Source organism: Oryctolagus cuniculus, chromosome 7, assembly GCF_051225735.1.
Source record: "Oryctolagus cuniculus isolate XC-2025 breed Fujian yellow rabbit chromosome 7, ASM5122573v1, whole genome shotgun sequence".
NCBI lineage: Eukaryota > Metazoa > Chordata > Mammalia > Lagomorpha > Leporidae > Oryctolagus > Oryctolagus cuniculus.
In genome coordinates this window covers 9,829,167-9,855,504 of record NC_142873.1, presented here as the reverse complement: position 1 = coordinate 9,855,504, position 26,338 = coordinate 9,829,167, and the positions used below count along the sequence as shown (strand labels likewise).

The window sequence follows — 26,338 nt, the reverse complement described above, 5'->3', positions numbered from 1 at the left end:
TGACTGAAGCTGCTGTCAACATACAGAACATGGGGTAGGCATTTGGCCTAGCAGTTAAGATGGTGCCTGGGACACCCACATCCTGTATCAGGGTGCCTGGGTTTGAGTCTTAGCTCTACTGTCTATTTCGTTTCCTGCTAATTTGTGCCCTGGAAGGCAGCAAATGATGACTCAAGTAGTAGGGTCTCTGTCACACACATGGGAGACCTAGATTGAGTTCCAGACTTCCAGCTTTGGACTGGCCCAAAACACGTTCCCTGCTCTTGCTTTCTCTATTTCAAATAAATAAAATGGGGGGGGGGACCCTAAAACATTGCTTTCACCTCAGAGCATTCTCTCCTCCCCTTCCCAGCCAACCCTTTGTCTTAATCCCAGAAAGTAGCTGCTGTCCTGATACTCTTCTGCCATGTGTTAGCTTTGCTTGTTGTTGAATGTTTTACAAGTAGAAGCATAGAAATGCGCTCTTCTGTGTAAAGCCTCTGCCATCCAGCATAATGATTCTGAGGTTCACACATATTGTTGGAGATCAGTATTTCTTTCCGATATATTGCTGAGTAATGCTCCATTATGTGAATATCCCTTGTCTAATGATGGATACCTGAGCTGTGTTCATGGCAACTTCCTGCCATTATTGGTGTTATTACCTGTTTTATACAGGATAAGATAATGCTTGCCTTGTTTATTCATTCAGCCTTAGATCAGTAACACTGTGGCTTAGTAAATGGGAGTGAGGGGACTTTTTAAAGAAGGGTATTTATAAACCTTTCAACTACCTAACAGCTTAGCTACATCATTTCTTCTTACCCTAGATCTTAACAACTGGAAGAGATCAAGTAGTTGCTGATTTTAACTGATATTAAATGTGGGCCGGCGCCGTGGCTCACTAGGCTAATCCTCTACCTTGCGGCACCGGCACACCGGGTTCTAGTCCTGGTCGGGGCGCCGGATTCTGTCCCGGTTGCTCCTCTTCCAGGCCAGCTCTCTGCTGTGGCCCGGGAGTGCAGTGGAGGATGGCCCAAGTGCTTGGGTCCTGCACCCCATGGGAGACCAGGAGAAGCACCTGGCTCCTGCTATCAGATCAGCGCGGTGCGCCGGCTGCAGTGCGCCGGCCGCAGCGGCCATTGGAGGGTGAACCAACAGCAAAAAGGAAGACCTTTCTCTGTGTCTCTCTCTCTCTCTCACTGTCTACTCTGCCTGTCAAAAAAAATAAATAAATAAATAAACAATAAATGTGTATCACAGGGGCCAGCGCCACGGCTCACTTGGTTAATCCTCTGCCTGCGGCGCCGGCATCCCATATGGGCACTGGGTTCTAGTCCCAGTTGCTCCTCTTCCAGTCCAGCTCTCTGCTGTGGCCTGGGAAGGCAGTGGAGAATGGCCCAAGTGCTTGGGCCCTGCACCCGCATGGGAGACCAGGAGGAAGCACCTGGCTCCTGGCTTCGGATCGGCGCAGCGCTGGCCGCGGTGGCCATTTGGGGAGTGAACCAACGGAAGGAAGACCTGTCTCTCTGTCTCACTCACTGTCTATAACTCTACCTGTCAAATAAATAAATTAAATGTGTATCACAGATAGACATGTCTGTGTGTGTGTTTAATGCTGGTGAATAAGCCCACCAGGGTTCTGTGCTAGGACTACCTTGATATCTTGGACTGTCTCCCTGTATTACTCTTCTTTAAATTCTGAAACAATTGGCTTCACTATGGATAGAGAGGTGGAAATAGAAATCTTTGTGTAGTTTCTGGTAGTTGCAATTGGAGGAGTCCCCTCTGTGAGCAACTGATACTATCAGCAGTAGCAGCAAAGGGTAGAAGGAAGGGATAGAATGGAGGAGACAGAGATGTTACAGGTTTGTGCTAGCTGAAGTCAATCTCTACCACAGTTGTAAGTTGAAATCCAGATTTTTGCAGAGAGAAATTCGGGTTGACCTGTTTGCAGTATTTCAATTGTTCAACATTGTTCTTAGAAATTTAAATATACTAACCTTGACATCTTTTTATCTACTACATGTATTGCGTACAGATACTTTGTATCTGGTCTCAAAATACCATAAGAACACCAGGATTCATTTAATAACGGAATGTCTTCTCATTGAATTTTGTAATGCCTAGGAGAAAATTTTTATTAAAAATAATTCTCCATGGTTTAAGGACAAATAATTAAAGATATGAAAGAAGCATGTAAAATATTAAGACCCACTGTCAGTATTTTCTAGAAAGTATGAAAGTAATACCACTTAATAGGTTAGTTGCTACTCTGCACTTTGAAAGCACTTTAGAGTCATTAGTCTGTCTGAGGTAGGACAATGTTAGTACCCTTAGTTAATAGATGAGAACCCATTCCTCACCCCGTGTCCCCCACCCCCGCACCCCTCTCCCATGTTTCACTGTACTTGAATTCAGAATTTATCTAAAGCTCTCCAAACAGTGTTTGTGGTCTTCTAGTAGCCTAACAAAGATTCCTTTTAATAATAACCTCACCCCACACCCCTCCCCAGTCTCGTAAATACTTCTAGGATATTTTTTCCAATGGAGTTATGAGAGTAAAAATATATTTAACTTAAAAATCTGTAAGAGATTATGTCATTCATGGGAAAAGATAAAACAGTTATGTATACAAATAGGTAAAATATTTTCACATATTTGGATAAAGTTGTTAAGCAACTAAGTGTTAATGTGCATCTAATTCATGGTTTTCCTTCTGAGATAGAATTGACTATGTAAAATAATTTAATAATTGTATTGTATTAATACTTTGGTTAACAGAGACACAAAAGAAACCACAGGTATGGATTTCCTGATTTTGTCATTAGTTATGATATCATCTCTGCAAATTACTGGTTATGTTATTACTTGAATAAAAATTTTAAGTGAGAACTTATTTTTAGGGATTTTATAACTTGAAGGAATAGAGTGTCACTTTCAAATACCTCACTGTGCTGGTCTTTGTTTTTTAAATATAGAGCATCTTGAAGGAAAAAATGCTAAAACCTGGTTTGTTTTATCTGTGTTTACAAGTATATTTAATCCTACTCTTGTCTTTGCACTTTTTAATACTATGTAAAATATTAATCATGTGGTGGTCTTAATGTAGATAGGTATCTTTAGCACTTTCATAGAAAGTCATTGTCAGAGAATTCATTCTAATTCAAGGTTAATTAGTGTACCATTAAAATAATGTGTTACAAAAATTAATTACATTGCAGGTCAAAAATCGTGTTAAATCGCGTAGTGTGAATGTCTGAGAGCACATGATGCTTCTTAAAGCATTACTGTACGGGTGCCCCCTTCTGGAAAATATGTCCATAGTGCAACTCCGTACTGAGGTCCAGTCATAGGTGTCTCCCCTAAAGTAAATTCTTGGCACCACATGTGGAAAATGTAAAATACAATTCCCATTAGCAGTAAAATGTGTTACTTGTCTGCTTCTCATTGAAACAGCTGAGGATTTATATTTTGGCATTAGTTGATATAACTTTATTGGGTCAGACCTGAGGAGAAGTAAGGAAACTGGTTGAGAATTAAAAGTTATCTAGGGGCTGGCATGGTGGCATAGCAGGTTAAGCTGCCGCCTGCAGTGCCAGCATCCCATATGGGCGCCAGTTCAAGTCCCTGCTGCTCCATCTGGCTCTCTGTTATAGCTGGGAGAAGATAGCCCAAGTCCTTGGACCTCCGCATCCATGTGCGAGACCCAGAAGAAGCTCCTGGCTTCAGATCAGTGCAGCTCAGGCCGTGTGGCCATCTAGGGAGTGAACCAGCAGATGGAAGACCTCTCTCTCTGCCTCTCCCCTCTCTGTGTAACTCTGCCTTTCAAATACATTAATTCATTAAAAAAATTTATCTATACATCTTGTGGTAAAAAGTGCTAGATAAATAATATATTAGTATGTATTAGTTGATTCTAATAAGTACTCTATATATCACATATCATCTTAACTATATAATAATTACTAATAGTTACCTTAATAGCCATAAATACAAGGTTAGAACTAAAAATGGGAGAGTCTTTGATATGTTATGATTCTTTTGATGTTAGTTATGAAACAGTTACATTGAGCTATGGAATATTTTAAACATTGGTCTTTGTTCAAAGAATCTCATTAATATATTTGATCATTCAGATAGAAAACTTTTTAAAAAGTTAATGCCCTTAGAACAGTAGCTCACTACACTAGAGCTACAGAAATATAACGTAAAAAATGCTGCTCTAGTACTCAGCAGTACATTTTTTTTAAACTGGGCTTTTTGTTTTTTTTTTTAAGATTAATGTATTTATTTGAAAATCAACTTTACACAGAGAAAGAGAGAGACAGAAAGAGATCTTCTATCTGCTGGTTCACTCCAACACTCGGAGCTGAGCCAGGCCAAAGCCGGGAGCAAATCAAAACCACAACGAGGTTTCACCTCACCCCAGTTAGAATGGCCCCATACAGAAAACAATAAATGCTGGCAAGGAGGTGGGGGAAACCCTAATCCACTGTCAGTGAGAATGGAGACCAGTATAGCCACTGTGGAAGACACCTCAGAAATCTGAAACTAGATCTACCATGTGACTCAGCCCTCCCACCCCTGGGAGTTTACCCAAAGGAAATGAAATCAACATATGAAAGCGTTATCTGTATCCGCATGATTATTGCAACTCAATTCACAATAGCTCAGATATGGAATCAACCCAGATTCCTACCAACCAATGATGGATAAAGAAAATGTGGTATATATACATTATGGAATACTACTCAGCCATAAAAAAATGAAATCCTATCTTTCTCAACAAAATGTATGCAACTGGAAACCATTATATTTAGTGAAAAAAGCCATTCCCAAAAAGACAAATATCATGTTTTCCCTGGTGTGTGGTAACTAATAGACTACAAAATAAAAAATGGAATTTATGTGAGCAAAATTGGCATTTTGAGATTTGATGATTGTTTACAATTCTTGTCTCTACTGTTGAGGAGCAGTGGTTTCTTTTTCTTCTGTTTGTTGGATTCTTTACTTAGTGGAGGGCTAATCTTATAATTATAAAATAAGCTGAAAGTATATGATTGTAAAAATCGAAAGAAAGAATAAGAAAGGAAGGAGGAGGGAGAATGGGTGCATGTGTGGGAAGAGTGTAGTGTGGGAAGTACACTGTGCTCCTAAATCTGTATATATGAAATTTGTTCGCCTTAAAAAAAAAAAAGAAGAAAGAAATGAAAAACTCATCCCTTAAAAAAATAACTATTAGTCTTTGTTGGACAAGGATTAAAAGGAGTAGTATTTAATAATTCATCTCCTAATAGTTAATTATCTACTCTGTTTTACAATAGGTTTTCTTTTTTTTTTTTTTTTATTTTTTGACAGGCAGAGTGGACAGTGAGAGAGACAGAGAGAAAGGTCTCCCTTTACCGTTGGTTCACCCTCCAATGGCCACCGCGTCTGGCCCGCTGCGGCCGGCGCACCACGCTGATCCAATGGCTGGAGCCAGGTGCTTATCCTGGTCTCCCATGCGGGTGCAGGGCCCAAGCACTTGGGCCATCCTCCACTGCACTCCCTGGCCACAGTAGAGAGCTGGCCTGGAAGAGGGGCAACCGGGACAGAATCTGGTGTCCCGACCAGGACTAGAACCCAGTGTGCTGGCGCTGCAAGGCGGAGGATTAGCCTATTGAGCCACAGTGCCAGCCTACAATAGGTTTTCACAGTTGACCAATGAGAGGACGCTAATTGAGTCCACTTGTGTTTTTGAGATATTTCAAAATGTAAATCGGCAATGTTAAGGAGAAATGCTTATTCCCAAACTGTTTAAGTATTCTTCCTTTTGGGGGCCAGCATCATGGTGTAGCAGGAAACTCTGCTTGGGGCTCTGGCATCCTATTTAGGCACTGATTCGATTCCCAGCTGCTCCACTTTGGATCCAACTCCATGCTGATGGCCAAGGAAAAGATGTGGAAGATAGCCCACGTGTTTGGGCCCCTGCCACCCATGTGGGAGACCTAGAAGCTCTCTGCTTCAGCCTGGCCCAGCCCAGCCTGTTGCAGCTATCTGGGGTGTGAACTAGCAGATGGAGGATCTGTCTCTCCCTCTCTCTCTCTAACTCTGACTTGCAAATAAATAAAAAAGACCTTAAAACATTCTTACTATTTAAGGAAATTTAACCATAGTATATTTATTTTATTTCTTTAAAGATTTATTTTATTTATTTGAAAGACAGAGTCACAGAGGCAGAGACAGAGAGAGAGGTCCTCCATCCGCTGGTTCACTCCCCAGATGGCTGCAACAGCCGGAGCTGTGCCAATCCCGAAGCCAGGAGCCAGGAGCCTCCTCCGGGCCTCCCAAATGGGTGCAGGGCCCAAGGACTTGGACCATCTTCCACTGCTTTCCCAGGCCATAGCAGAGAGCCGGATCAGAAGTGGAGCAGCCGGGACTAGAACCGGCGCTCATATGGAATGCCGACACTTCTGGCCAAGTCTCTAACCCTCTGCACCACAGTGCCAGCCCCACCATAGTATATATAGATTCTGATTTCTATGCTTTAAGTACTTTTTTATCCATAAGATTTCATTGACCAGAAGAACATAATAAAGTACTCTATTAAAGTACTTTAAATGGCTTTTCTTTTAGCTCATTCATTCAACAAGTATTATTGATACTGTTGTTGTTACTACTCTGTATGTGAGGAGACTAAGTAAGCGGGAAGAAGTCATTGGGCTGGTATATAGTCAAGGCGGAAGGAGAACGCAGGATTTCAGTTGATTGCCTGTTGCATTTCTCGTAGTACAGTTTAAGTCAAACGTTCTTAGCATGACCTACAATTTTACATATTTTTTTGTGTTTCTTAAAGCATCTTATATGTGGCCCCACAACTGAGTTAACATACAGCGTCTTCTGTGTTTTCAGGGCAGAGCTCTGCTCCACTGGGCGTGTGATCGAGGACATAAGGAGCTAGTCACAGTCTTCCTACAGTATAAAGCCGACGTTAACTGTCAGGTAGGAGTGATACAGTGAACTTCACATAACACAGCTTACCAGATCCACCATTTCAAGGTGTACGGTTTCCTGGCATTAATATATTTCACGATGTTATACAACGGTCACTACTAAAGAGTTCTGTAGTATTGTCATTACTCCAAAAGGAGACACTGAAGCAGTCACTTCCCAATTCCCCTGCCCCAGACACTGGCAATCACTGATAAGCTTTCTGTTTTGATGGGTTTGCCTGTTCTGGCTATTTCATTCAAAGAATCATAAAATGTGTGGTCTTTCATGTCTGGCTTCTTTCACTTAGCATGTTTTCCAGGCGCTTCCCTGTTATAGCCTGTAACAGAGTACTTGTTTCTTTCTATGGCACAGTAATATGGATAATCCTACATTTTATTTGTCACTTGGTGGACAATTGTGTGGTTCCTGTGTTTTTGGCGATTGTGAATAATGCCGCTATGAACAATTCATGTACATGGTTTTTTGTTTGAGCATCTCTTTTCACTTGTTTTGGTTATATACATAGAAGTGGAATTGCCTGACCCAGCGGTAATTTGATCTTTCATTTTTTGAGGAACCTCCAATCTGTTTTCCACAGGAGCCACACCATTTTACATTCCTATCAACAATGCGTAATGCTTCTGATTTCACCACAACTTCACCAATACTTGTTATTTTCTCTCTTAAAAAAATAGCTACCCTGTTAGATGTGAGGTTGTAGCTCATCACGATATAAATTTTTGATTTGCACTTTCTTGATAACAAATGATGTAGAGTATTTTTCCATGTACTTGTTGACTATTTGTATATCTTCTTTGGAGAAATGTCTGTTCAATCTTTTTACTCACTTTTTAAAAAAGATTTATTTATTTATTTGAAAGACAGCATAACAGAGAGGAAGAGGCAGAGTCAGAGAGAGAGAAAAGTCTTCCATCTGCTGGTTCATTCTCCGAGTGACCGCAGTGGCCAGGACTGGGCCAGACCTAAGCCAGGAGCTTCATCTGGGTCTCTCATGTGGTTGCAGGGGCCCGTACACTTGGGCTGTCCTCTGTTGCTTTCCCAGGTGTGTTAGCAGGGAGCTAGATCAGAAGTGGAATAGCCGGTACACAAACCAGTGCCCATATGAGATGCTGGCACTGCAGGCAGCAGCCACAGTACTAGCCCCACTTTTACTCATTTTTAAAGGGAGTTGTTTATCTTTCTGTTTTGTTGTAAGAGGTTTTTTAATAATATATTCTGAATAGTAAATCTTTATTAGATATGATTTGTTAATATCATCTCCCTTTGTATGTTTTCTTGTCACTTCCTTGATAGCGTAAAAATGGAAACATTTTTAATTTTGGTGAAATCCAATTTATGAGTTTTTCTTTATGTTTATGATGTCATATCTTACAAGCCATTGCCAAATCCGAGTTCATTAATATATACAGTTAGCTTTCTTATTGATATTGACAAAATAAACACAAGTGGACCGTTCAGACCATCTTTAATGTACAGTCACATGTGTGTAGCCATCAGTGTCAGCTATCTCTAGAACTTTTTCATCTTCCCCAACTGAAACTCTGCGCCTGTTAAAATGCACTCCTCATTCTTCCTTCCCCCCAGCTCTTGGTGACTACTGTTCTACTTTCTAATCCCACATATTTGACAACTCTAACTACCTCTTGTAAGTGGACTTGCACTATTTGTCCCTTGTCAACTGGCTTTTTCACTTAGCATCTTCAAGATTCATCCATGTAGTAGCATGTATCAGAATTTTCTTTCTTATTAAAACTGGATAATATTCCATTGTCTGTATTTATCATATTTTGTTTATTCAAGTAATTAACACTTGTTTTCTTTCACCTTTTGGCTATTATGAATGTCAGTGTGAACACAGATATGCAGATGTCTGCTTGGGTTCCTGTTTTCACTTCCTTTGGTATATACCACAAGTGGATTTACTGAATTATATGCTAATTCTATGTTTAATTATTTGAGGAATTGGTGTATCAGTCCCGATAGCAATGTATGAACCAATTGTTCCACATTCTTGCCAGCCCTTATTATTTTCCAGTGATTGATTTGAATGCCTTTTATTTTGTTTTGTTGCCTAATTGCTCTAGGTAGATCTTCCAGTACTATGTTGAACAGAAGGGGTTAAAGTGGGTATCCTTGGAATGGACATTTAGCCTAGTGGTTTAGGTGCCCACATCCCACATCAGAGTGCCTGGGTTGAATTCCCAACTTCTAGCTTCCTGTCGGTGCAGACCCTGGGAGGCAATGGTGACATCCTAAGTAGTCGAGTTCCCATCACCTACATGGGAAACCTGGATTGGGTTTCGGGATCCTGGCTCTGGCTGATCCCAGCCCAGCCCCAGAGCTGGATAGGCATTTGAGTAGTGAACTAGCAGATGGGATTGCAGACTGCTGTTTCTCTCATCCTCCACCCCACCCCACCTCCTGCCACCTCTCACATAGATAAAAAACTAAAAAACAAAGTATCCTTGTCTTGTCCCAGGAATTTGCCTTTTAATTTCTATGTTAGATATAAGATGCTGTTTATTTATGTGATATTCATTGCTATATATGTCCTTTTTTGCCAGTCCTGCCGTGCCTCATGGCCTACCATGGATCTTTTATGGTCGTCTTAAATTTTTCACTTCAGCTAAACTCTCTAATTTGTTCCAATATAAGTCTCTTATTTGACTTTATTTGTTTTACTTATTCCTTGACTTACTGCCTTATCCCATTTGAGTTCATTTTTATTCACTCTTATGCTGTTACCCTCACTCCCATTCCTTGCTTTTCAGCTTTCATAACCACCTGGCAAGATTCTATCTCTGATTAATCCAATTGCCTGGCTCCTGGGTTCTGTGTAAAACTAGAAAAAAAAATTCATACTACTCTGAAATTACAATGAATCATAGTATCCATTATTTATTAAAAAAAAAAAAGATTACTTATTTATTTGAGAGAGTCACAGAGAGAGGGAGAGACAGATAGAGAGGTCTTCCATCTGCTGGTTCACTCCCCAAATGGTACAACAGCCAGAGCTAGGCCAATTTGGAGCCAGGAGCTTCTTTAGGTCTCCCACACAGGTACAGAGCTCCAAGGACTTGGGCCATCTTCCACTGCTTTCTCAGGCCATAGCAGAGAGCTAGGTCAGAAGTGGAGCAGCTGGAACTGGAACCAGCGCCTGTATGGGATGCCAGCACTGCTGGCGGAGGCTTAACTTATTACACCACAGCAGCGGCTCCAGTGGTGTCCATTACTAAGTTTGATTGGAAGTGTCTTCTGGTCTTACTTGCAGAATCTCTTCTTCCACAGACAAATTTGAAGAAATCTGTATCTCCATCCCAGATTTAAGCCATCAGCTGCAGATCCGTTTGAGCACCTCTTTTTAAGTGTGCCTCGGATACTTACAGCTCAGTGTCCCACACTGAACCTGTCGTCCCTTACCTGTCTGCCCTGCCCACCCCGCCCCTGCTCACCGTCACTGGGCCTCTCATCCAGCCCACTTGCCAAGTGTCATCCTTGATTCTTCTCCTGTCTTCCCACCCATTCAAGTCCTGTAGGTTCTGATTCCTAAGTAATTTTGTCTCAGATCTACCCACTTCTCTAGTTCAAAACTGACAGTGTACTAGTTAAAGCTCCCCAGGTTATCTCAGCAGATCTGAACTATATCCCTGCCGCTAAAATTGACATCTTTCAACATACTCCCCACATTTCATCTAGGCCTTTCTAAAATGCAGACTCATAAATGCTCGTTTGTTTGTAAGATGAAATCTGAATTTAATTTGCCTCTTAAAGCCCTTCATGGCCTGGAGCTTCCCTACCTTCCACTTACTCCTCAGCGCATTTCTGTCCATGTCCCGCCCCGTACACTAAGCTCTACTCGTTCTGAAGAAGCGGACATGCTGTTCATGCTTGGGCTTTCTGTACTCGGTTTTCTCCCTCCTCTGTTCTCCTTCCTAAGCCTCAGGGTACGCATCACCTCTTCAAGGAAGCCTTCTTTCATTCTAACTGTTTAGACACCTCCAATACCTTTTCTTGCTCTCTGTTCTTAAGCTAATCAGAGAGTTAGCGTAGTGTGATTGCCTTGTTAAGCATCTACTAGAACCTTTGAAACATTCCTGTTGTCTGCTAGGATAAGTAATTTCTTTCTCCATTAGACATCTATAGCTTCTTCTTGGACCAGTTCCATAACTTTGAGTCATAAGGGCAGATCATAGCCTTAGCCCGTAACCTTGCTTTGAAATATGTATAGTCCACTGATGTTTTTAATATTTTTTTTTGACAGGCAGAGTTAGACAGTGAGAGAGACAGAGAGAAAAGTCTTCCTTTTTCCGTTGGTTCACCCCCGCAGTGGCCACGTGTTGTGGCCGGCGCGCTGTGCCAATCCGAAACCAGGAGCCAGGTGCTTCCTCCTGGTCTCCCATGTGGGTGCAGGGCCCAAGCACTTGGGCCATCCTCCACTGTACTCCTGGGCCACAGCAGAGAGCTGGCCTGGAAGAGGAGCAACCAGGACAGACTCCAGTGCCCCGACCAGGACTAGAACCTGGAGTGCCAGCACCGCAGGCGGAGGATTAGCCTAGTGAGCCGTGGCACCGGCTAGTCCACTGATATTTTAAGACATAAATAGTATCAGGGCCAGCATTGTGGCTTAGTAGATTAAGCTGCCACATGGCGACACTGGCACCATGTCAAAGTTCATGTTCAAATCCTGGCTGCTCTGCTTCCTATGCAGCTCTCAGCTGGTGTGCTTGGTAAGGCAACAGATGATGGCACAGTTCTTGGGTCTCTACCATCCACATGGAAGACCCAGATGGAGTTTTTGGGCTCCTAGCTTCAGCCTAGCCCAGGCCCAGCAGTTGTGGCCATTTTGGGAGTGATCTAATGGATGATAGATTCTCTCTCTCTCTCTCAGTCTTTCAAGTAACTAACTAAATACATGTTTTTTTAAGAGATTTTTATTTTATTTATTTTGAGAGATAGAGTCATACAGACAGTGAGCAGGAGAGACAGAGAGAAAGGCCTTCCTTCCATTGGTTCACTCCCCAAATGGCCACAACGGCTGGAGCTGCGTCGATCCGAAGCCCAGATCTAGGTACTTCTTCCAGGTCCCCCACGTGGGTGTGGGAGCCCAAGGACTTAGGCCATCTTCTGCTTTCCCAGGCCACAGCAGAGAGCTGGATTGGAAGAGGAGCAGCCAGGACTAGAATGGGCACCCATATGGGATGTTGGCGCCACAAGCAGAGAATTAACCTACTGTGCCACAGTGCCAGCCCCTACTAAATACATCTTTTTTTTTTTTTAATTTTTTTTATTTGGCAGGTAAAATTATAGACAGTGAGAGAGAGAGAGACAGAGAGAAAGGTCTTCTGTTGGTTCACTCCCCAGATGGCTGCTACAGCCGGCGCTGTGCTGATCAGAAGCTAGGAGCCAGGAGCTTCTTCTGGGTCTCCCACACAGGTGCAGGGACCCAAGCACGTGGGCCATCCTCCACTGCCCTCCCGGGCCACAGCAGAGAGCTGGACTGAAGAGGAGCAACCGGGACTAGAACCCAGCACCCATATGGGATGCTGGCGCCGCAGGCAGAGGATTAACCAAGTGAGCCACGGCGCCAGCCCCTAAATACATCTTTTTAAAAAGTGTTATGTACACACACATACACATACACACTCAAAAGTACAAAAGAATGTGAAACTCTTTGTTGCAACTTTGTTTTCCTGCCACCCGGTTCTCTCCAGAGGCAGAACCTATTACGAGTGTTATCAGTGTTTGTACTATGCATGCAAGCACATTCAGTAGCAGTATGATAGCAAACTATACATAGTGTTTTCCCACTTGCTTTGTTTATTTAAGAAATCAGCATGAGACGATCATGGAGATCATTCTCTGTCGTGTCTAGAGTACTGCCTTATGTTTGATCTGTATATTATTCTGTTATAGAGAATATATCATCATTTAGTTAACTAGTACCATATAAAAGGACTTTAACAATTTATTCTTCACCAGCAGTGTATGGGAGAATTCTCCTTTCTCTACCCTTACCAAAATAGTTTGTGATAGCCTTTTTTGTTGTCTGATGGATGAAGAATGTTGTATCACAGTTTTAATCTGCATTTCTCTTAAGAGATACTGAGCATCTTTTCATACATTTATGAGCCCTATTTGTATTTCACTTTCTGTGAACCACCTGTGCTTTTGCCATTTTTCATTGTAATGATGGTGTTTCTCTTCTGGCTTTATATAAATATTTTGTCTATTAAGGAAAATTAGCACTTTCTTTGTGGTATAATTGTTCAATTTTTTTCCCATGTTTTCTTCTGATATTTTCATCATCTCGTGATTTCTTTGATCCATTTAGAATTATTTTGTGTCATGTTTATATTGGGCAATTTATTTTTCCAGATGATGCCAGCTTTATTTTTGTCTAGATTATTAGTCAGTTCAAATAATATTTATTGAATATCCAGTACCCTTGCTGTACTGGTTTGAAGTATCTTTACCGCATTTTCAATTCTTCAGTGTAATGCAGTCTGAGCTTGCTTTTCCATTCTGTTACTCTGTTACTGTTATACTTCAGAATCTTGTCATATCGTGTCATCTTCCCTTACTACTTATTCTGTCTTTCTTGCTTTCTTGCTTATTTTTCTGTGTAAACCTTGAAGTCATCCTACCAAGCTTTGTTTTCCCCAACCACTACCACCACTACATTAAAACAAACCGTTTGTGCATTTGGGTCTTTCATTTGGTTTGCAGTGTTTGGGGGTGTTTTAGAGAGAAATGTCACCAAGCTAGCATTGCCTGAGGCTTTCACCTTGTGTATTTCTTGTGTTCTGTTTGTTTAGGTAGCATAAGATAAGTAACCTCAAATATGCTTTATGTAGCTTTATAGAATACGCCTTACAAAATACCAGCTTTCATGTGAAGGAAAAGCATCGCGAAGTTCTTAGGGTGGCTCGGTTAGGAAAGTGTTTTCCTTGCCCTCTCCAGAGACACACTGCCATTTTTCTGTTGCCCTAGCATTGTTTTTTTCTTTATTGTTGACACTCACATTTTATACTATGGCTGTGGTTTGGATATGGTTTGGGTGTATCCCACAAGGGTTCATGTGTGTGAGATTTAATCCCAACTGAGAGGTTTTAAGAGAGTATAAACATAACATAACTGTGATGCTTGGAGCTGTGGCCTTTGGGAGGTCATGGCAGGGAGTCACTGCGATAGAATACTGGTGGCTTTGTAAGAAGAGTGAGGAAGCCACACATGCATGATCCCTGTCTCGCAATGTTGCACCCTGCACCACCTCAGGACTCTGCCAGAAGAAGACCATCACCAGATGTGGGCCCTTGAGCCTCCAGAGCGGTGTGCTAAATAAACTTCTTTGCTTTATAAAGTTACCCAGCCTCAGGTATTTGTTACAGTAATGAAAAACAGATTCATGCAACAATTTAACTTCAGTAATGAGAATGCTTTGGCTTTGTCAGTTTGAGTTGCTAACATTGCTTCCAAATGAGAAGGCTCCTGGAGATTAGCTCTCAGAATAGCTTTCCCTTTGTAATTTCTTCTTTGGTTTCGTTACTGAAAACTCTTTTCAAATATAGACAATGAACCATAAAAAATGGAAGAAAAGGTTCATCTCTCTCATGACTCAGTCTTTCTTAAACAACATTATTATTGACTGGCCTATTGGTTGCCAAAAAGGAAAATCAATTTTATTAGAAGTATTTGCTTGGCCACAGACCTTGGTACTAACCCATCACAGACAGGCTGATGTTATCAACTATCTGAAGACTAATTTTTACCATTAGTCTGAAACGAAGTAGTAATTAGGGATATGTCAAAGTCCACTTTGCGTTTTCCTGTCATTTTTACCCTTCAATGTACTCATACATTCTTTTATTGCATGAAGTTTCTAAATGTCCTATGACTCTGATGGAATTGGAACTTGTAATTTTATTTTACTTTATTTCTAAGAAAGATCATTTCTAGATTTCGTTTGTTATCTGTTAGTATGATGGACGTAGTTTTGTCTTTTCCTCTACTTGAGACTGATTTTTAGTTCAGCTCTGGAAGTTAGCCTCTTAGCACAGTGCTCTTACACACAGCCTTCTTGCCTTGTGGAGTCTGGTTTTTCAAGCTCTGAAAAAAAGATGAAAAATAAAAAATAAAAAAGCGGGGAAAAAAGAAAGAAGAAAAATTTTCCCAAAAGGTATGTTTTGGGATGCTGAAGAGTTATTGGTAGATTTCCTCGGATTTGTTGTAAATGAACCCTAAGTAAGAAATAAGTAGGGCTGGGAGTAGGAAAAGGAGCGTCTGAGGTGTTGTCGTCTACACTGTGCAGTGAGTGTTACACACTGCAGTTTTTTGAGTGGTTTGGAAGTGTTCAGGGTTTCATGATTTATACATTACGTACATTTGTGGTTATAGAGCAGCACCATGCATTGTACCCTCTCGTGAATACCTTGTTAACTGTCTGGTCTTATAAAAGATGTCAAAAGCATGAGAGAAGTGGGAAACCATAAATAGTCTCATTCCATGGTGTGTATGGGGCGGGGGGGGAATAAGAACTATCTTTGTGGTGTTTATTATGTGCCAAGCTTTTTATGTGCATTTCCTCTTTTAGTCATCATATCAGTCCCATAATGTACATATATGACTGTTTGCATTTCACTGATGAAGAGACAGGTGCTTAGAGAAGTTGTAGCTAAGAAAGTAACAAGCCTTGGATTTGGACATGTCATTCTGACTCCAGAGCCCAAGCTCTTAACATATTCACTGTAAAATTTGAATATATTTCATTCTTGTCTTTATCTGTTTACATGTATATATTAGAGCCGGTGTTGTGGCGTAGTAGGTAAAGCCACCACCTGCAGTGCCAGCATCCCAAATGGGTGCCAGTTCGAGTCCCGGCTGCTCCACTTCCAATCCAGCTCTCTGCTATGGCCTGGGACAGCAGTGGAATATGGCCAAGCCCTTGGGCCCCTGCATCCACATGGGAGACCCAGAAGAAGCTCCTGGCTCCTGCTTTCGGACTAATACAGCTCTGGCTGTTACAGCCATTTGGGAAATGAACCAGTGGATGGAAGATCTCTCTGTATCTCTCTTCCTCTCTCTCTGTGTAACTGTGACTTTGAAATAAATAAATTTATTTTATTTTTGAAATAAATTTATATATCTTAAATTATTACTTAAAATTATTAAGGTATAAAGTACATTTCATTGAGGAACATATAGTAAATAAATATTAAGGACGCATCTTAGTGCATTTTCTGTGTATGTACACCTGTGTAGCTGGTACCTGCATCAAATTAGAGCATTTCCGGAACTCTTCAAAGTTACTTCTTCAACTGCATCCTGTCAATGCCCACATCTATACCCTGAGGTGACTGTTATTTTGTCTTTTGTCACCACTGGTTAGTTCTAACTCGTCTTCAAATGCAATATTGTGAGTCATATATATTCCTTTTTAAAAAGACGATAATATATTTGATAGAGAGAGAGGCCCAACAGGAAAACTGGAGAGACAGACAGAGAGCTCTCATCCTCTGGTTCACTTCCCCTAATGCCTGGCATGGTCAAGGCTGGGCCATGACTGGGCTGGGGCCAGAGACAGGCACTAGGAACACAATCCAGGTCTCCCCTGTGGGTGGCAGGTACCTAATTACCTGAGCCATCACCATTGCTTCTCTGGGTCGTGCAATGACAGAAAGCTGTAGTCAGGAGCCACAGCCAAGAATTGAACCCAGGCACTCCAGTAGGCAGTGTCTTAAACTCTAGGTTAAACACCTACTCCTAGTATACATTCTTCTTTTATATTGGGCTTATTACTCGCAGCATTTGTGACATCGTTCATGTTGTTACATAACTCAGTTGCTCCCTTATCTGTATTGCCGTGTGACATTCTGTGTGTGCATGTTCTGCGGTTTATCCCTTCTCCTGATGGACATTTAGATGATTTTCCCTTAAGGCAGCTGTAAAACTTCTTGGATGACAGCATGCAAATATATTTTCATTTCTCTTGGGCATATAGCTAGGAATATACTGGGTCATGTGGTAACTCTATGTTTAGTCTTTTAAGGAACTGCTTATTATTTTTCAAAGAGGTTGTACCACCGCAGAGGCCAGTGTTGTGGCGTAGCAGATTAAGCTGGTTAGAGTCCCAGCAGCTCCACTTCCCTTGCAGCTCCCTGCTAATGTGCCTGGGAAAGCAGTGGAGGACGGCTGGAGTGTTTGGGCCCCTGCACCAGTGTGGGAGACCTGAATTGAGTTCCGGCTCCTGGTTTCTGCCTAGCTCAGCCCCAGCTGTTGCGGCCATTTGGGGAGTAAACCAGCAGATGGAAGGTAGATCTGTCTGTCTATCTCTCTCTCTCTCTCTCTCTCTCTCCCCCCCCCCCCCCCGCCTTTCAAATAAATAAATAAATCTTAAAAAAAAAAAAAGGTTGCACCCTTCTACATCCCCGGCCGCGGTGTCTGAGAATTCTGACTCCTCCGTATCCTCACCAGCACTTGCTGTCGTCTCTTTTCGCTGCAGCTGCCCCGGTGTGTGTGGAAGAGCATCTCATTGTGGTTATTCTTATTAATAGCATATTTAGCTGACACATAAGAATTGGACATATTTATGGGGTACCAAGTGATACTTGCTTACCAGAGACTGGAGGATGTAGTGGGGCAGAGAGGAGGAATGGTTAGTCATATGTGTATAAAATTAATTGAAAATAGATCTTAGTAAAAATGAGAATAGAAGAGGGAGGAGGAAGAGTGATGGGGTTGTTGGTGGGAGGGTGGGTACAGTGGGAAGAATATTCCTAAAGTTGTATTTATGAAAATAAAAAAATTATTATACATCAAAAAAAACCTCTTTGTGGTTTTGATTTTTGTTTCCTTGATGATTAGTGATGTTGAAAATCTTTTCATGTACTTATTGGCCAATCCTACATTTGTTCTTAGAGGCTGTGCCTATTATTAAAATAAGGCTATTTATCTCTTTTATCTCTTATTATCGAGTTGTAGGATTATTCATGTGTTCTGAATACAGATTCCCAGATACATAATTTGCAAATATTTCCTTCCATTCAGTGGATTTTTTCACTTTCTTGATAGTGTCCTTTGAAACAAAGTTTTAAATTTTGATGGAGTCTTAAGTTATTTTTTAATTTTATTGTACTTTTACTCTCTTGGGAAACCATTTTCTTATCAAAGATCATAATGATTAACCTTTTTTTTTTAAGATTTATTTTATTTATTTGAAAGAGTTAAGAGAGAGGTAGAGACAGAGAGGTCTTCCATCCACGGGTTCACTCCCCAGATGGCCGCAACAGCTGGAGCTGCGCCAATCTGAAGCCAAGAGCCAGGAGCTTCTTCTGGGTCTCCCACATGGGTGCAGGGGCCCAAGGACTTGGGCCATCCTCCACTGCCTTCCCAGGCCATAGCAGAGAGCTGGATTGGAAGAGAAGCAGCCAGGACTAGAACCAGTGCCCATATGGGATGCCGGAGCTTCAGGCCAGGGTGCTAACCCACTGTGCCACAGATGATTAATCTTTTTCTTCTATGTTTTATAGTGTTATCTCTTACATTTAGATTTTTGATTCATTTTTAATTAATTTTGTAGAGTGTGAGGCAGGTGGTCCAACTTCATTCTTGTACATGTTTGCCTCCATTTGTTGAAAAGACTGTTCTTTCCCCTATTAAATTCCTTCAGTACCCATGTCAAAAATCAATTGTAAACGTGAATGTTTATTTCTAAATATTCAGCTTTACTCCTTTGATCCATATCTATATCCTTATTTCAATTCCTTATTTCAATTCAGTTACCATAGTTTTGTAATGATATGTTTTAAAATTGAGAACTCTGGGTTCTCTTAACTTTTTTTTCAGGGTTTTGATTATTCTGGGTCCCTTAAATTTTCATATGAATTCTAGGATCACTTTATCCATCTTTGTAAAATAAAGTATATTGATTTCTAATTTGATTCTCCTGTGGTGAGAGAACATCATACTAGTTTCAGTATTTTGCAGTTGCTAACATTAGATTTTTGGCCTATCAAATGATATATTTTAAGGAATACTGTATGTTCTTTTGAAAAGACTATTTTGTAATTGATTGATGTAGTTACAAATAAGTACCATTTTTGTGAGATTGATTAATAGTATCAGTCAAATGTTTCATATTCTTACTGATTTTTTGTCTATTTATTTATCAGCTATTAAGAACATTGTATTAGCTGGCGCCGCGGCTCAATAGGTTAATCCTCTGCCTAGTGGCACCACACACCGGGTTCTAGTCCCAGTCGGGGCACCAGATTCTGTTCTGGTTGCCCCTCTTCCACGCCAGCTCTCTGCTATGGCCCGGGAGTGCAGTGGAGGATGGCCCAAGTGCTTGGGCCCTGCACCCCATGGGAGACCAGGAGAAGTACCTGGCTCCTGCCTTCAGATCAGCGTGGCGCGCCAGCCTCGGTAGCCATTGGAGGGTGAACCAACGGCAAAAGGAAGACCTTTCTCTCTCTCTCTCTCTCTCTCTCTCTCACTGTCCACTCTGCCTGTAAAAAAAAAAAAAAAAAAACAAAACAAAAAAAAAAAACCACATTGTATTAAAATCTCCAATTATGGTTGGAGATTCATCTGTTTTTCCTTTTAGCTCTGTTAATTTTTTGTGTGTTTTGAAACTATGTTGTTAGATAATACAAATTTAAGTTTCGTCCTTCTATTGAATTGACCCTTTTATCATTGTCCATTTTTATATCAGTTAATACTGACTGCCATAAAATGTGCTTTATCCAGTGTCAAGTCATCTTTCCTTTATATATTTTGCCTTCTATAATAATATTTGGATAATATTTGCCTATCCTTTTAATTGCCAGTCAGCTTGGCCCACCTTCTCAAAGTGCCAGACTGAGTGGCTTAAACAACACATTTATGTTAGCACCGTTCTAGAGACTCCAAATCCAAGATCAAGTAGCTGATTGGTTTTTGGTGAGCCCTCTCAATCTAGCTTGTCTAGCACTCCGACCTCAGAATCAGCCCTTAAGGCACTCTGGTTCGGCTGGAAAGCCAAAGGGGAGCATTTCAGGCATCGAAAGCCAAGACACTTCAGCAAAAGATGTCCTACATAAAGGACCCTTGTGGGGGAGACCCCAGTGGAAAGAAGGAACCACCAAACAAGGGTGTACTTTTCTCTGAAGGGAGGAGAAAACGCCCACATTGCTATGGCATTGTCTAAATACTGATGGAGTTTGTGGATCCAAAAGGCTTCATAGCCTTGGCAGCTCATGACAAGAGCCTCAGGTGATCATTGGCGTCATACACAAGAGTGTTAATTGTTAAATAAACACCAGGAGTCACTGTGCACTAATTTCCCATGCAGGACCTCTGTCCTCAGAGAGTTGTATAATAATCAAGAGTCACTTCCTTTTAGTGTATTAAACAGAGGATATTATTATGTCTAAGAGCTCACAAAAGAGGTATCATCCTTGGGTTCCTCAAAGACAATTAAGTTGCTAAAAGGAAAAAAAGGGGAGGAAGGAAGGCAAAAGAAGGAGGAGGAAGAAAAAGCAAAATCCCCTTCAAGAAGCAACAACACAGATCAGCCCTCATCTAGACTGTTGAGAAACACCTCCCTTAGTTTTCTTTACTCGTTCTTTTTCTTCTTTCTTTTTATTTTTCTTTCTCGAATGAAACAGGAGAGGGAGCAGAAAGGTGGGGGAGAATGGGTGGCATGGTGGTACCGTGGGAAGAATTACTGTGTGCGTGATGTTGTGTTTACAAGATACATATAAATTAAAAATAAATTAATGTGTCAACCACCATCTTCATGCTGTGTCCTCACAGGGCTTTTCCTCTATGTGCAGAGAGAGAGAGAGAGAGAGAGAGAGAGAGAGAGAGAGAAACTGTCCTTTTGGTTTTTCAAGGTTGATTGATTGATTTAAAGGTCAGAGTTAAGACAGAGATCTTCCATCTGCTGGTTCACTCCCCACATGACTACAATGGCTAGGCCTGAGCCAGGCTGAAGTCAGGAGCCACGAGTTTGATCTGGGTCTGCTGTGTGGGTGCAGAAACCCAAGTACTGTGCCATCTTGCTGCTTTCCCAGGTGCATTAGGAAACTGGATCAGAAGTGGAGCAGCTGGGACTCGGCACACGTATGGACTGCCAGCGTTGCAGGTGGCAGCTTACTCTGCTCTGCCACAGCACCAGCCCCAAGTTCTCCCTTTATGACCGTCTTTAACTATAATCACTTCCTTCAAGGCCCTTTTTCCAATTATATTCATGTTGGGGGGGTTAGGGCCTCAACATATGCACTGGATTGTGGACCATCTCTAACACTCTTTTTAAATTTGAAGTGTGTTTCTTGTTGGTTTTTATTCAGTCTGATAATCTTTATCTTTTAATTCCTGTGTATAGTTTATTTATACTGAATCTGATTGCTGTTGGGTTTATGTTTTCCATCTTGCTGTTTGTTTTCTTTTCCTCTTGCATTGTTTTGTTTCTCTTTTTCTCTTTGTGATTTATTTTATGTTCATTGAATATATTTTTATGATTGTATTTTACTTTATGGATATTTGCCATACCTTTTAGAGTTATTCTTTTAGCATTAGAAATTAAAAACAGACCCTTGACTTATTACAGTCTATCTTAAATGAACATACTTTTGCGACATCCTGAACAGTTTAAGAACCATAAAGTGGTTTATTTTTTCTTGAGTTTCTGGTATAGATGTGATATATCTTTACTTTTATGTTTTTTACAAACCTCACAGGATGCTGTCAGTAGTATTTTATCTTTCCCAGTATGCTTAGCCTTTCTGATAGACTTTTTATTCCTTCTAAAATTTCCCTGATCGTATCTGAAATCATTTGTCTTTAGCCCTAAGAACTTTAATACTTCTTGAGGCATTGACTTCTAGTGATGTGATGAATTCTCTCAGCTTTTATTAGTATGAGAATGTCTCTTTCACTTACAGTTTGGGAAGATAGCTTTGCTTGATAGGGAATTCCTTGTTGACAGTTTTTTTTTCTTTAGGCCCTATAAAGCTATCGCTCCGTTGTCTTTTAGCTCTCATATTTCCTTTCAGGCGTCAGCTGTATTGTGATTGTTGTTCCTCTGAAGATAACACATCTTTTTTGCTTTGGTTACACTTAAGATTTTTCTATATATTTCATTTTCCAGTAATGTTGATGTGTGATTTTTATTTTTAGCCCTGTTTGTTCACTGAACTTTCTATATGGCTTTAATTCATTGGAGGAACTTTTAAGCTGTGACTTTGTTCCATTTCTTTTGCATTTGGAATTAAAATTTCCTTTTAAAAATCTATTTGCAGGGGCTGGCACCGTGGCTCACTTGGTTAATCCTCCGCCTGCGGCACCAGCATCCCATATGGGCGCTGGGTTCTAGTCCCGGTTGCTCCTCTTCCAGTCTAGCTCTCTGCTGTGCCCAGGAAGGCAGTGGAGGATGGCCCAAGTGCTTGGGTCCCTGCACCCGCATGGGAGACCAGGAGGAAGCACCTGGCTCCTGGCCTCGGATCGGTGCAGCGCAGGCTGTAACGGCCATTTGGGGAGTGAACCAATGGAAGGAAGACCTTTCTCTCTGTCTCTCTCACTGTCTAACTCTTCATCAAATAAAAAAAAATCTATTTGCAATTAATACACAATAATTATAAATGTTTAGGGGCCAGCACTGTGGCATTGTGGATGAAGCTGCCACCTGCTGTGCTGGCATCCCACGTGGGTGCCAGTTCAAGTCTCTACTGCTCCACTTCTGATCCAGCTCTCTGCTGTGGCCTGGGAAAGCAGTGGAAAATGGACCAAGTCCTTGGGCACCTGCACGCATGTGGGAGACCCAGAAGAGGCTTCTGGCTCCTGGCTTTGGATTGGCCCAGCTCATTGTGGCCATTGTGGCTATTGTGGCTATTTGAGGATTGGACCAGTGCATGGAAGACCTCTTCCTCTCTGCCTCTCATTTCAAATACATAATCTTTTTTAAAATTTATTTTAAATATTTATAAGGTGTACATTGTGATATATAATGATCAAATTAGCATATCTTCTCTAACTGAGGGCACTTATAACCCTGGCAGGAACAGAATATATGGTATATACAAGAATTTATGAGAAACCACAGAAAAACATGCATATTCCTGGAGAACCTATTTTCCTTTAAGGTTTGGGGAATGCAAATAATTTAACTTAAAAGTAATTTCAAAAAATCATTTGGTACATAAACAAACATAGATAAGTAATTGTAAAATAGCACTTGAAGTACACATGAATTATTTTGAAACAAGGTATAAAAGAAATATTTTTTGTGTGAAAACAAACACAAAAGACTTATTTATTTATTTATTTGAAAGGCAGAATTAAAAAGAGAGCGAGAGATCTTCCTTCTACTGGTTCACTCCCCAAATGGCCGCAACAACTGGAACTGGGCCAATTTGAATCCAGGAACCTGGAGCTTCTTCCAGGTCTCTCACATGGGTGCAGGGACCCAAGCACTTTGGGCCATCTTCTACTGCTTTCCCAGGCATAACAGCAGGGAGCTGGATTGGAAGTGGAGCAGCTGGGACTTGAACCAGTGCCCATATGGAATGCCAATGCCACAGACCACACTTTACCCATTACACCACAGTACAGGCCCAAGAAATACCTTTATTTCAGTGAAGCCACACAGAGAAGTTTGAAAAGCATAGTCACTTAAGATACTCCAGTTTTTCTTATTTGTAACAATTTTTTTTCTCAAGAAGTCACATGTTTTAACTTAAATATATATTTTTTTCAGTACTGAAATACATAGATATCACAAACAATCTCATTTTCTAATTTTAGTAGACATACAAGGGCACCTCAAAGAGCTAGTAGGAAAATAGAAGTAGAAAGTAAAAAAACAGAATTAAAAGGTAAGTTTATTTCAGAAACTTTTGAAGTTTATACATTCTTAATGTGCGTTTTCTCTTTTATTATTTAAGGCCGTCGGCAGGTGCTTGTGGTTTGTTGACTTCTGAAAAACATCAAGTTGTAAACTTTTATTACAAATTTAAAATAATGTTCTTAAAAATCTTACTTGATCAGATATCAAACAACTTAAAAACCTTTAAAGGTATATCGAGGAAAAAGAGACTTTTTTAAAAACAAATTTTCATTACCAAAAAGCGACATCTTTAGGTAAGAATAATAAAAACTCTAGTAATCTGGTCACTGGGCGAAAAGCGAGTACTGCTCCCATCTTGTGTTCTTTCTTACTGCTGGAATTGCATATTCACTTCTTCTTGAATGACGAGGTGTGATGGTAGAGAAACTAAGCCGGCATTCACTTGACCCTGCCCTGCTCAGCCCCTGGAGCAGGAGCGGACAGATTCTCAGCAGGTGGGCTGCCTGCTCTGGTCTCCGCCCTCTTGTGGTTTAGGGTTAGCTGGGCGTGTGGGTTGGTAACTGAGGTTGTGGCAGGTGCTACCGATGTTAAGGTGGCTGCTGACCTTGGGTCTCATCCTCTGGATTTTCCTCGCCGGGAGGACCCCTGCAGAATCGTGACCTATAACCCGGAAACATATTCTTCCTCATTGACCCGCCGTGTCCTGCACCCTGGTTGTCAGCGCCTTCCAGCGCTTCGCCCTGCACGGGAGGGTTGGAGTGCTGTGCGCGATGCCCACGGGGCTCCTCCTGTTAGGACGCTGGGGACCTCAGCTGCGGTAGGGCCAGCGTCGGTGCACCCGGCCTTCCGGAGGCCGACCTGTCGCTCATGCTTTCCCCCAACGCCGCCTGGTAATCCTGCTGGTAGCTGCGGAGAGCATCTGCGGTGGTGCAGTCGGCTGCGTGTTTGTGCCGGCACAGGGAGCGTTTGCTGCCTCCGCACCCTTTGCTCCTTTAGCAACATCATGCCACCGTCTCTCCATCTGCATCTCCTGCACTGCGAAGGCACTTCCTGGGGTTATTCTTTCTATGGCAGTCTCGTCCAAATACGTCTCTTCCATGTCTTCCTGTTGATGAAACTGCATCTGTTTTTTACGTTGACCATTTTGCTCTTCCCAGAACCTTCCTCGTGATGACTTTCTTGGGGCTGTCTGGGCCACTGCTCCCTGTGCTGCGTCTTAGCCTCCCTTCTCATGGTGATGGTGATGGTGACTAGGGCCAGCTGCTCCAGCCGTGGCTCCTCCTGGGGCGAGAGGGCCTGTGGCAGCAGTAGGGCTGCTCAGGGTTTTCTAGGGCCCACCCATAATGTGCATTTTCTATGAACTTGTTGAAGACCTTTGTATTCATAGATATCAAAAAATTTTGGAGAGAAACAAGCTTAATTTAATTTTTCATTAACTTTTTAAAATATTTATTTATTTATTTGAAAGGCAGAGTTACAGAGAGCGAAGGACAGAGAGAGAAAGGTCTTCCATTCACTGCCTCATTCCACAAATGGCTATGAAGCCAGGAGCCTGGGACTCTCACGGGGGTAGCAGGGGCCCAAGCACTTGGGCCGTCATCTGCTACCCAGGTGCACTAGCAGGGAGCCGGATCAGGAGAGGAGTAGCCAGAACTCAAGCCAGCACTCAGTATGGGATACTGGTGTCGCAGGTGGTAGCTTAAGCCTCTTCATTGCTGGCCCTTAGAAATCTTCCATCGGCTGAGTCACTCCTCAGTTGGCTGCAATGGTTGGGGCAAGCCAAGAGCTGGGGGGGACTCCATCCAGGTCTCCCACTTGGGTTGAGGGGCCCAAGCACTCGAGCCATCTTCCACTGCCTTCCCAGGATCATTAGCAGAGAGATGGATTGGAAGAGGAGCACTTGGACTCGAACTGGCACTGTGTTTCAGTATATGTGGTGCAGAAGTGATCACTCGAACTGACAGTCTGGCATCACAAGTGGCGGCTTACCACGCTGACACCAGCCCCATTCATGAACTTTCTGAAGTACTCTCTTATTGTTCTTCCTTTAAAAAAAAAAGTTTGGCTTGCCTTCTCCCTTTTGCTGTGTTCTCTCTGTTGTGTGAATATATGTAGACACTATTCCTGGGCCTGCAGTATTAAAATATTACAAAGGTGTATATTTTTCTTGTAAATTTATTCAAAAATACTTGGAAGTATTTCCTTTTTGAAAATTCTTAAATTCTTTTACACATTAATAAAACCATTACAAATAAATAGTTGACATGCATCTAGAGAAGTTATAAATCATAAGAGCTGAAATTTGAGTCTCAGAATTATTGCAGTGATAAAGTACCTTGAAAACCGTGCCATTCTTGTTGCAATGACATATTAATTATGTCACATTTAATCAAGTTGATGAATTTTTACTTTAATTTTACCATCCTGCAGCTGAGATGCATTTTACAATCACTGTTAACCAAGTAGTATAGTTGCTACGGCTTTTGTTTGAGTGAACTTGGGCTTTTGTTGGTTATAGTATCTCTTCATTTGAGTTACATT

The 26,338-nt window shown here is 41.6% G+C and overlaps 1 protein-coding gene across 4 annotated transcripts in view; it reads left to right on the top strand.

Annotated features, from left to right (window-relative positions):
• Nucleotides 1-26,338, top strand: part of ACBD6 (acyl-CoA binding domain containing 6) — a 195,760-nt gene that overhangs the window by 96,493 nt on the left and 72,929 nt on the right. For 2 of the 4 annotated variants that reach the window (XR_016210356.1, XM_002715013.6), the window contains one exon: nt 6,874-6,963. The exons of the other annotated variants lie outside the window; for them this stretch is intronic. Coding sequence is in view for 1 of the 2 variants with exons in the window: in XM_002715013.6 (XP_002715059.3) it covers nt 6,874-6,963 (90 nt within the window). In the remaining variant the exon portion in view is untranslated. The remainder of the gene's footprint in view (nt 1-6,873; nt 6,964-26,338) is intronic. 4 annotated transcript variants of the gene reach the window in all.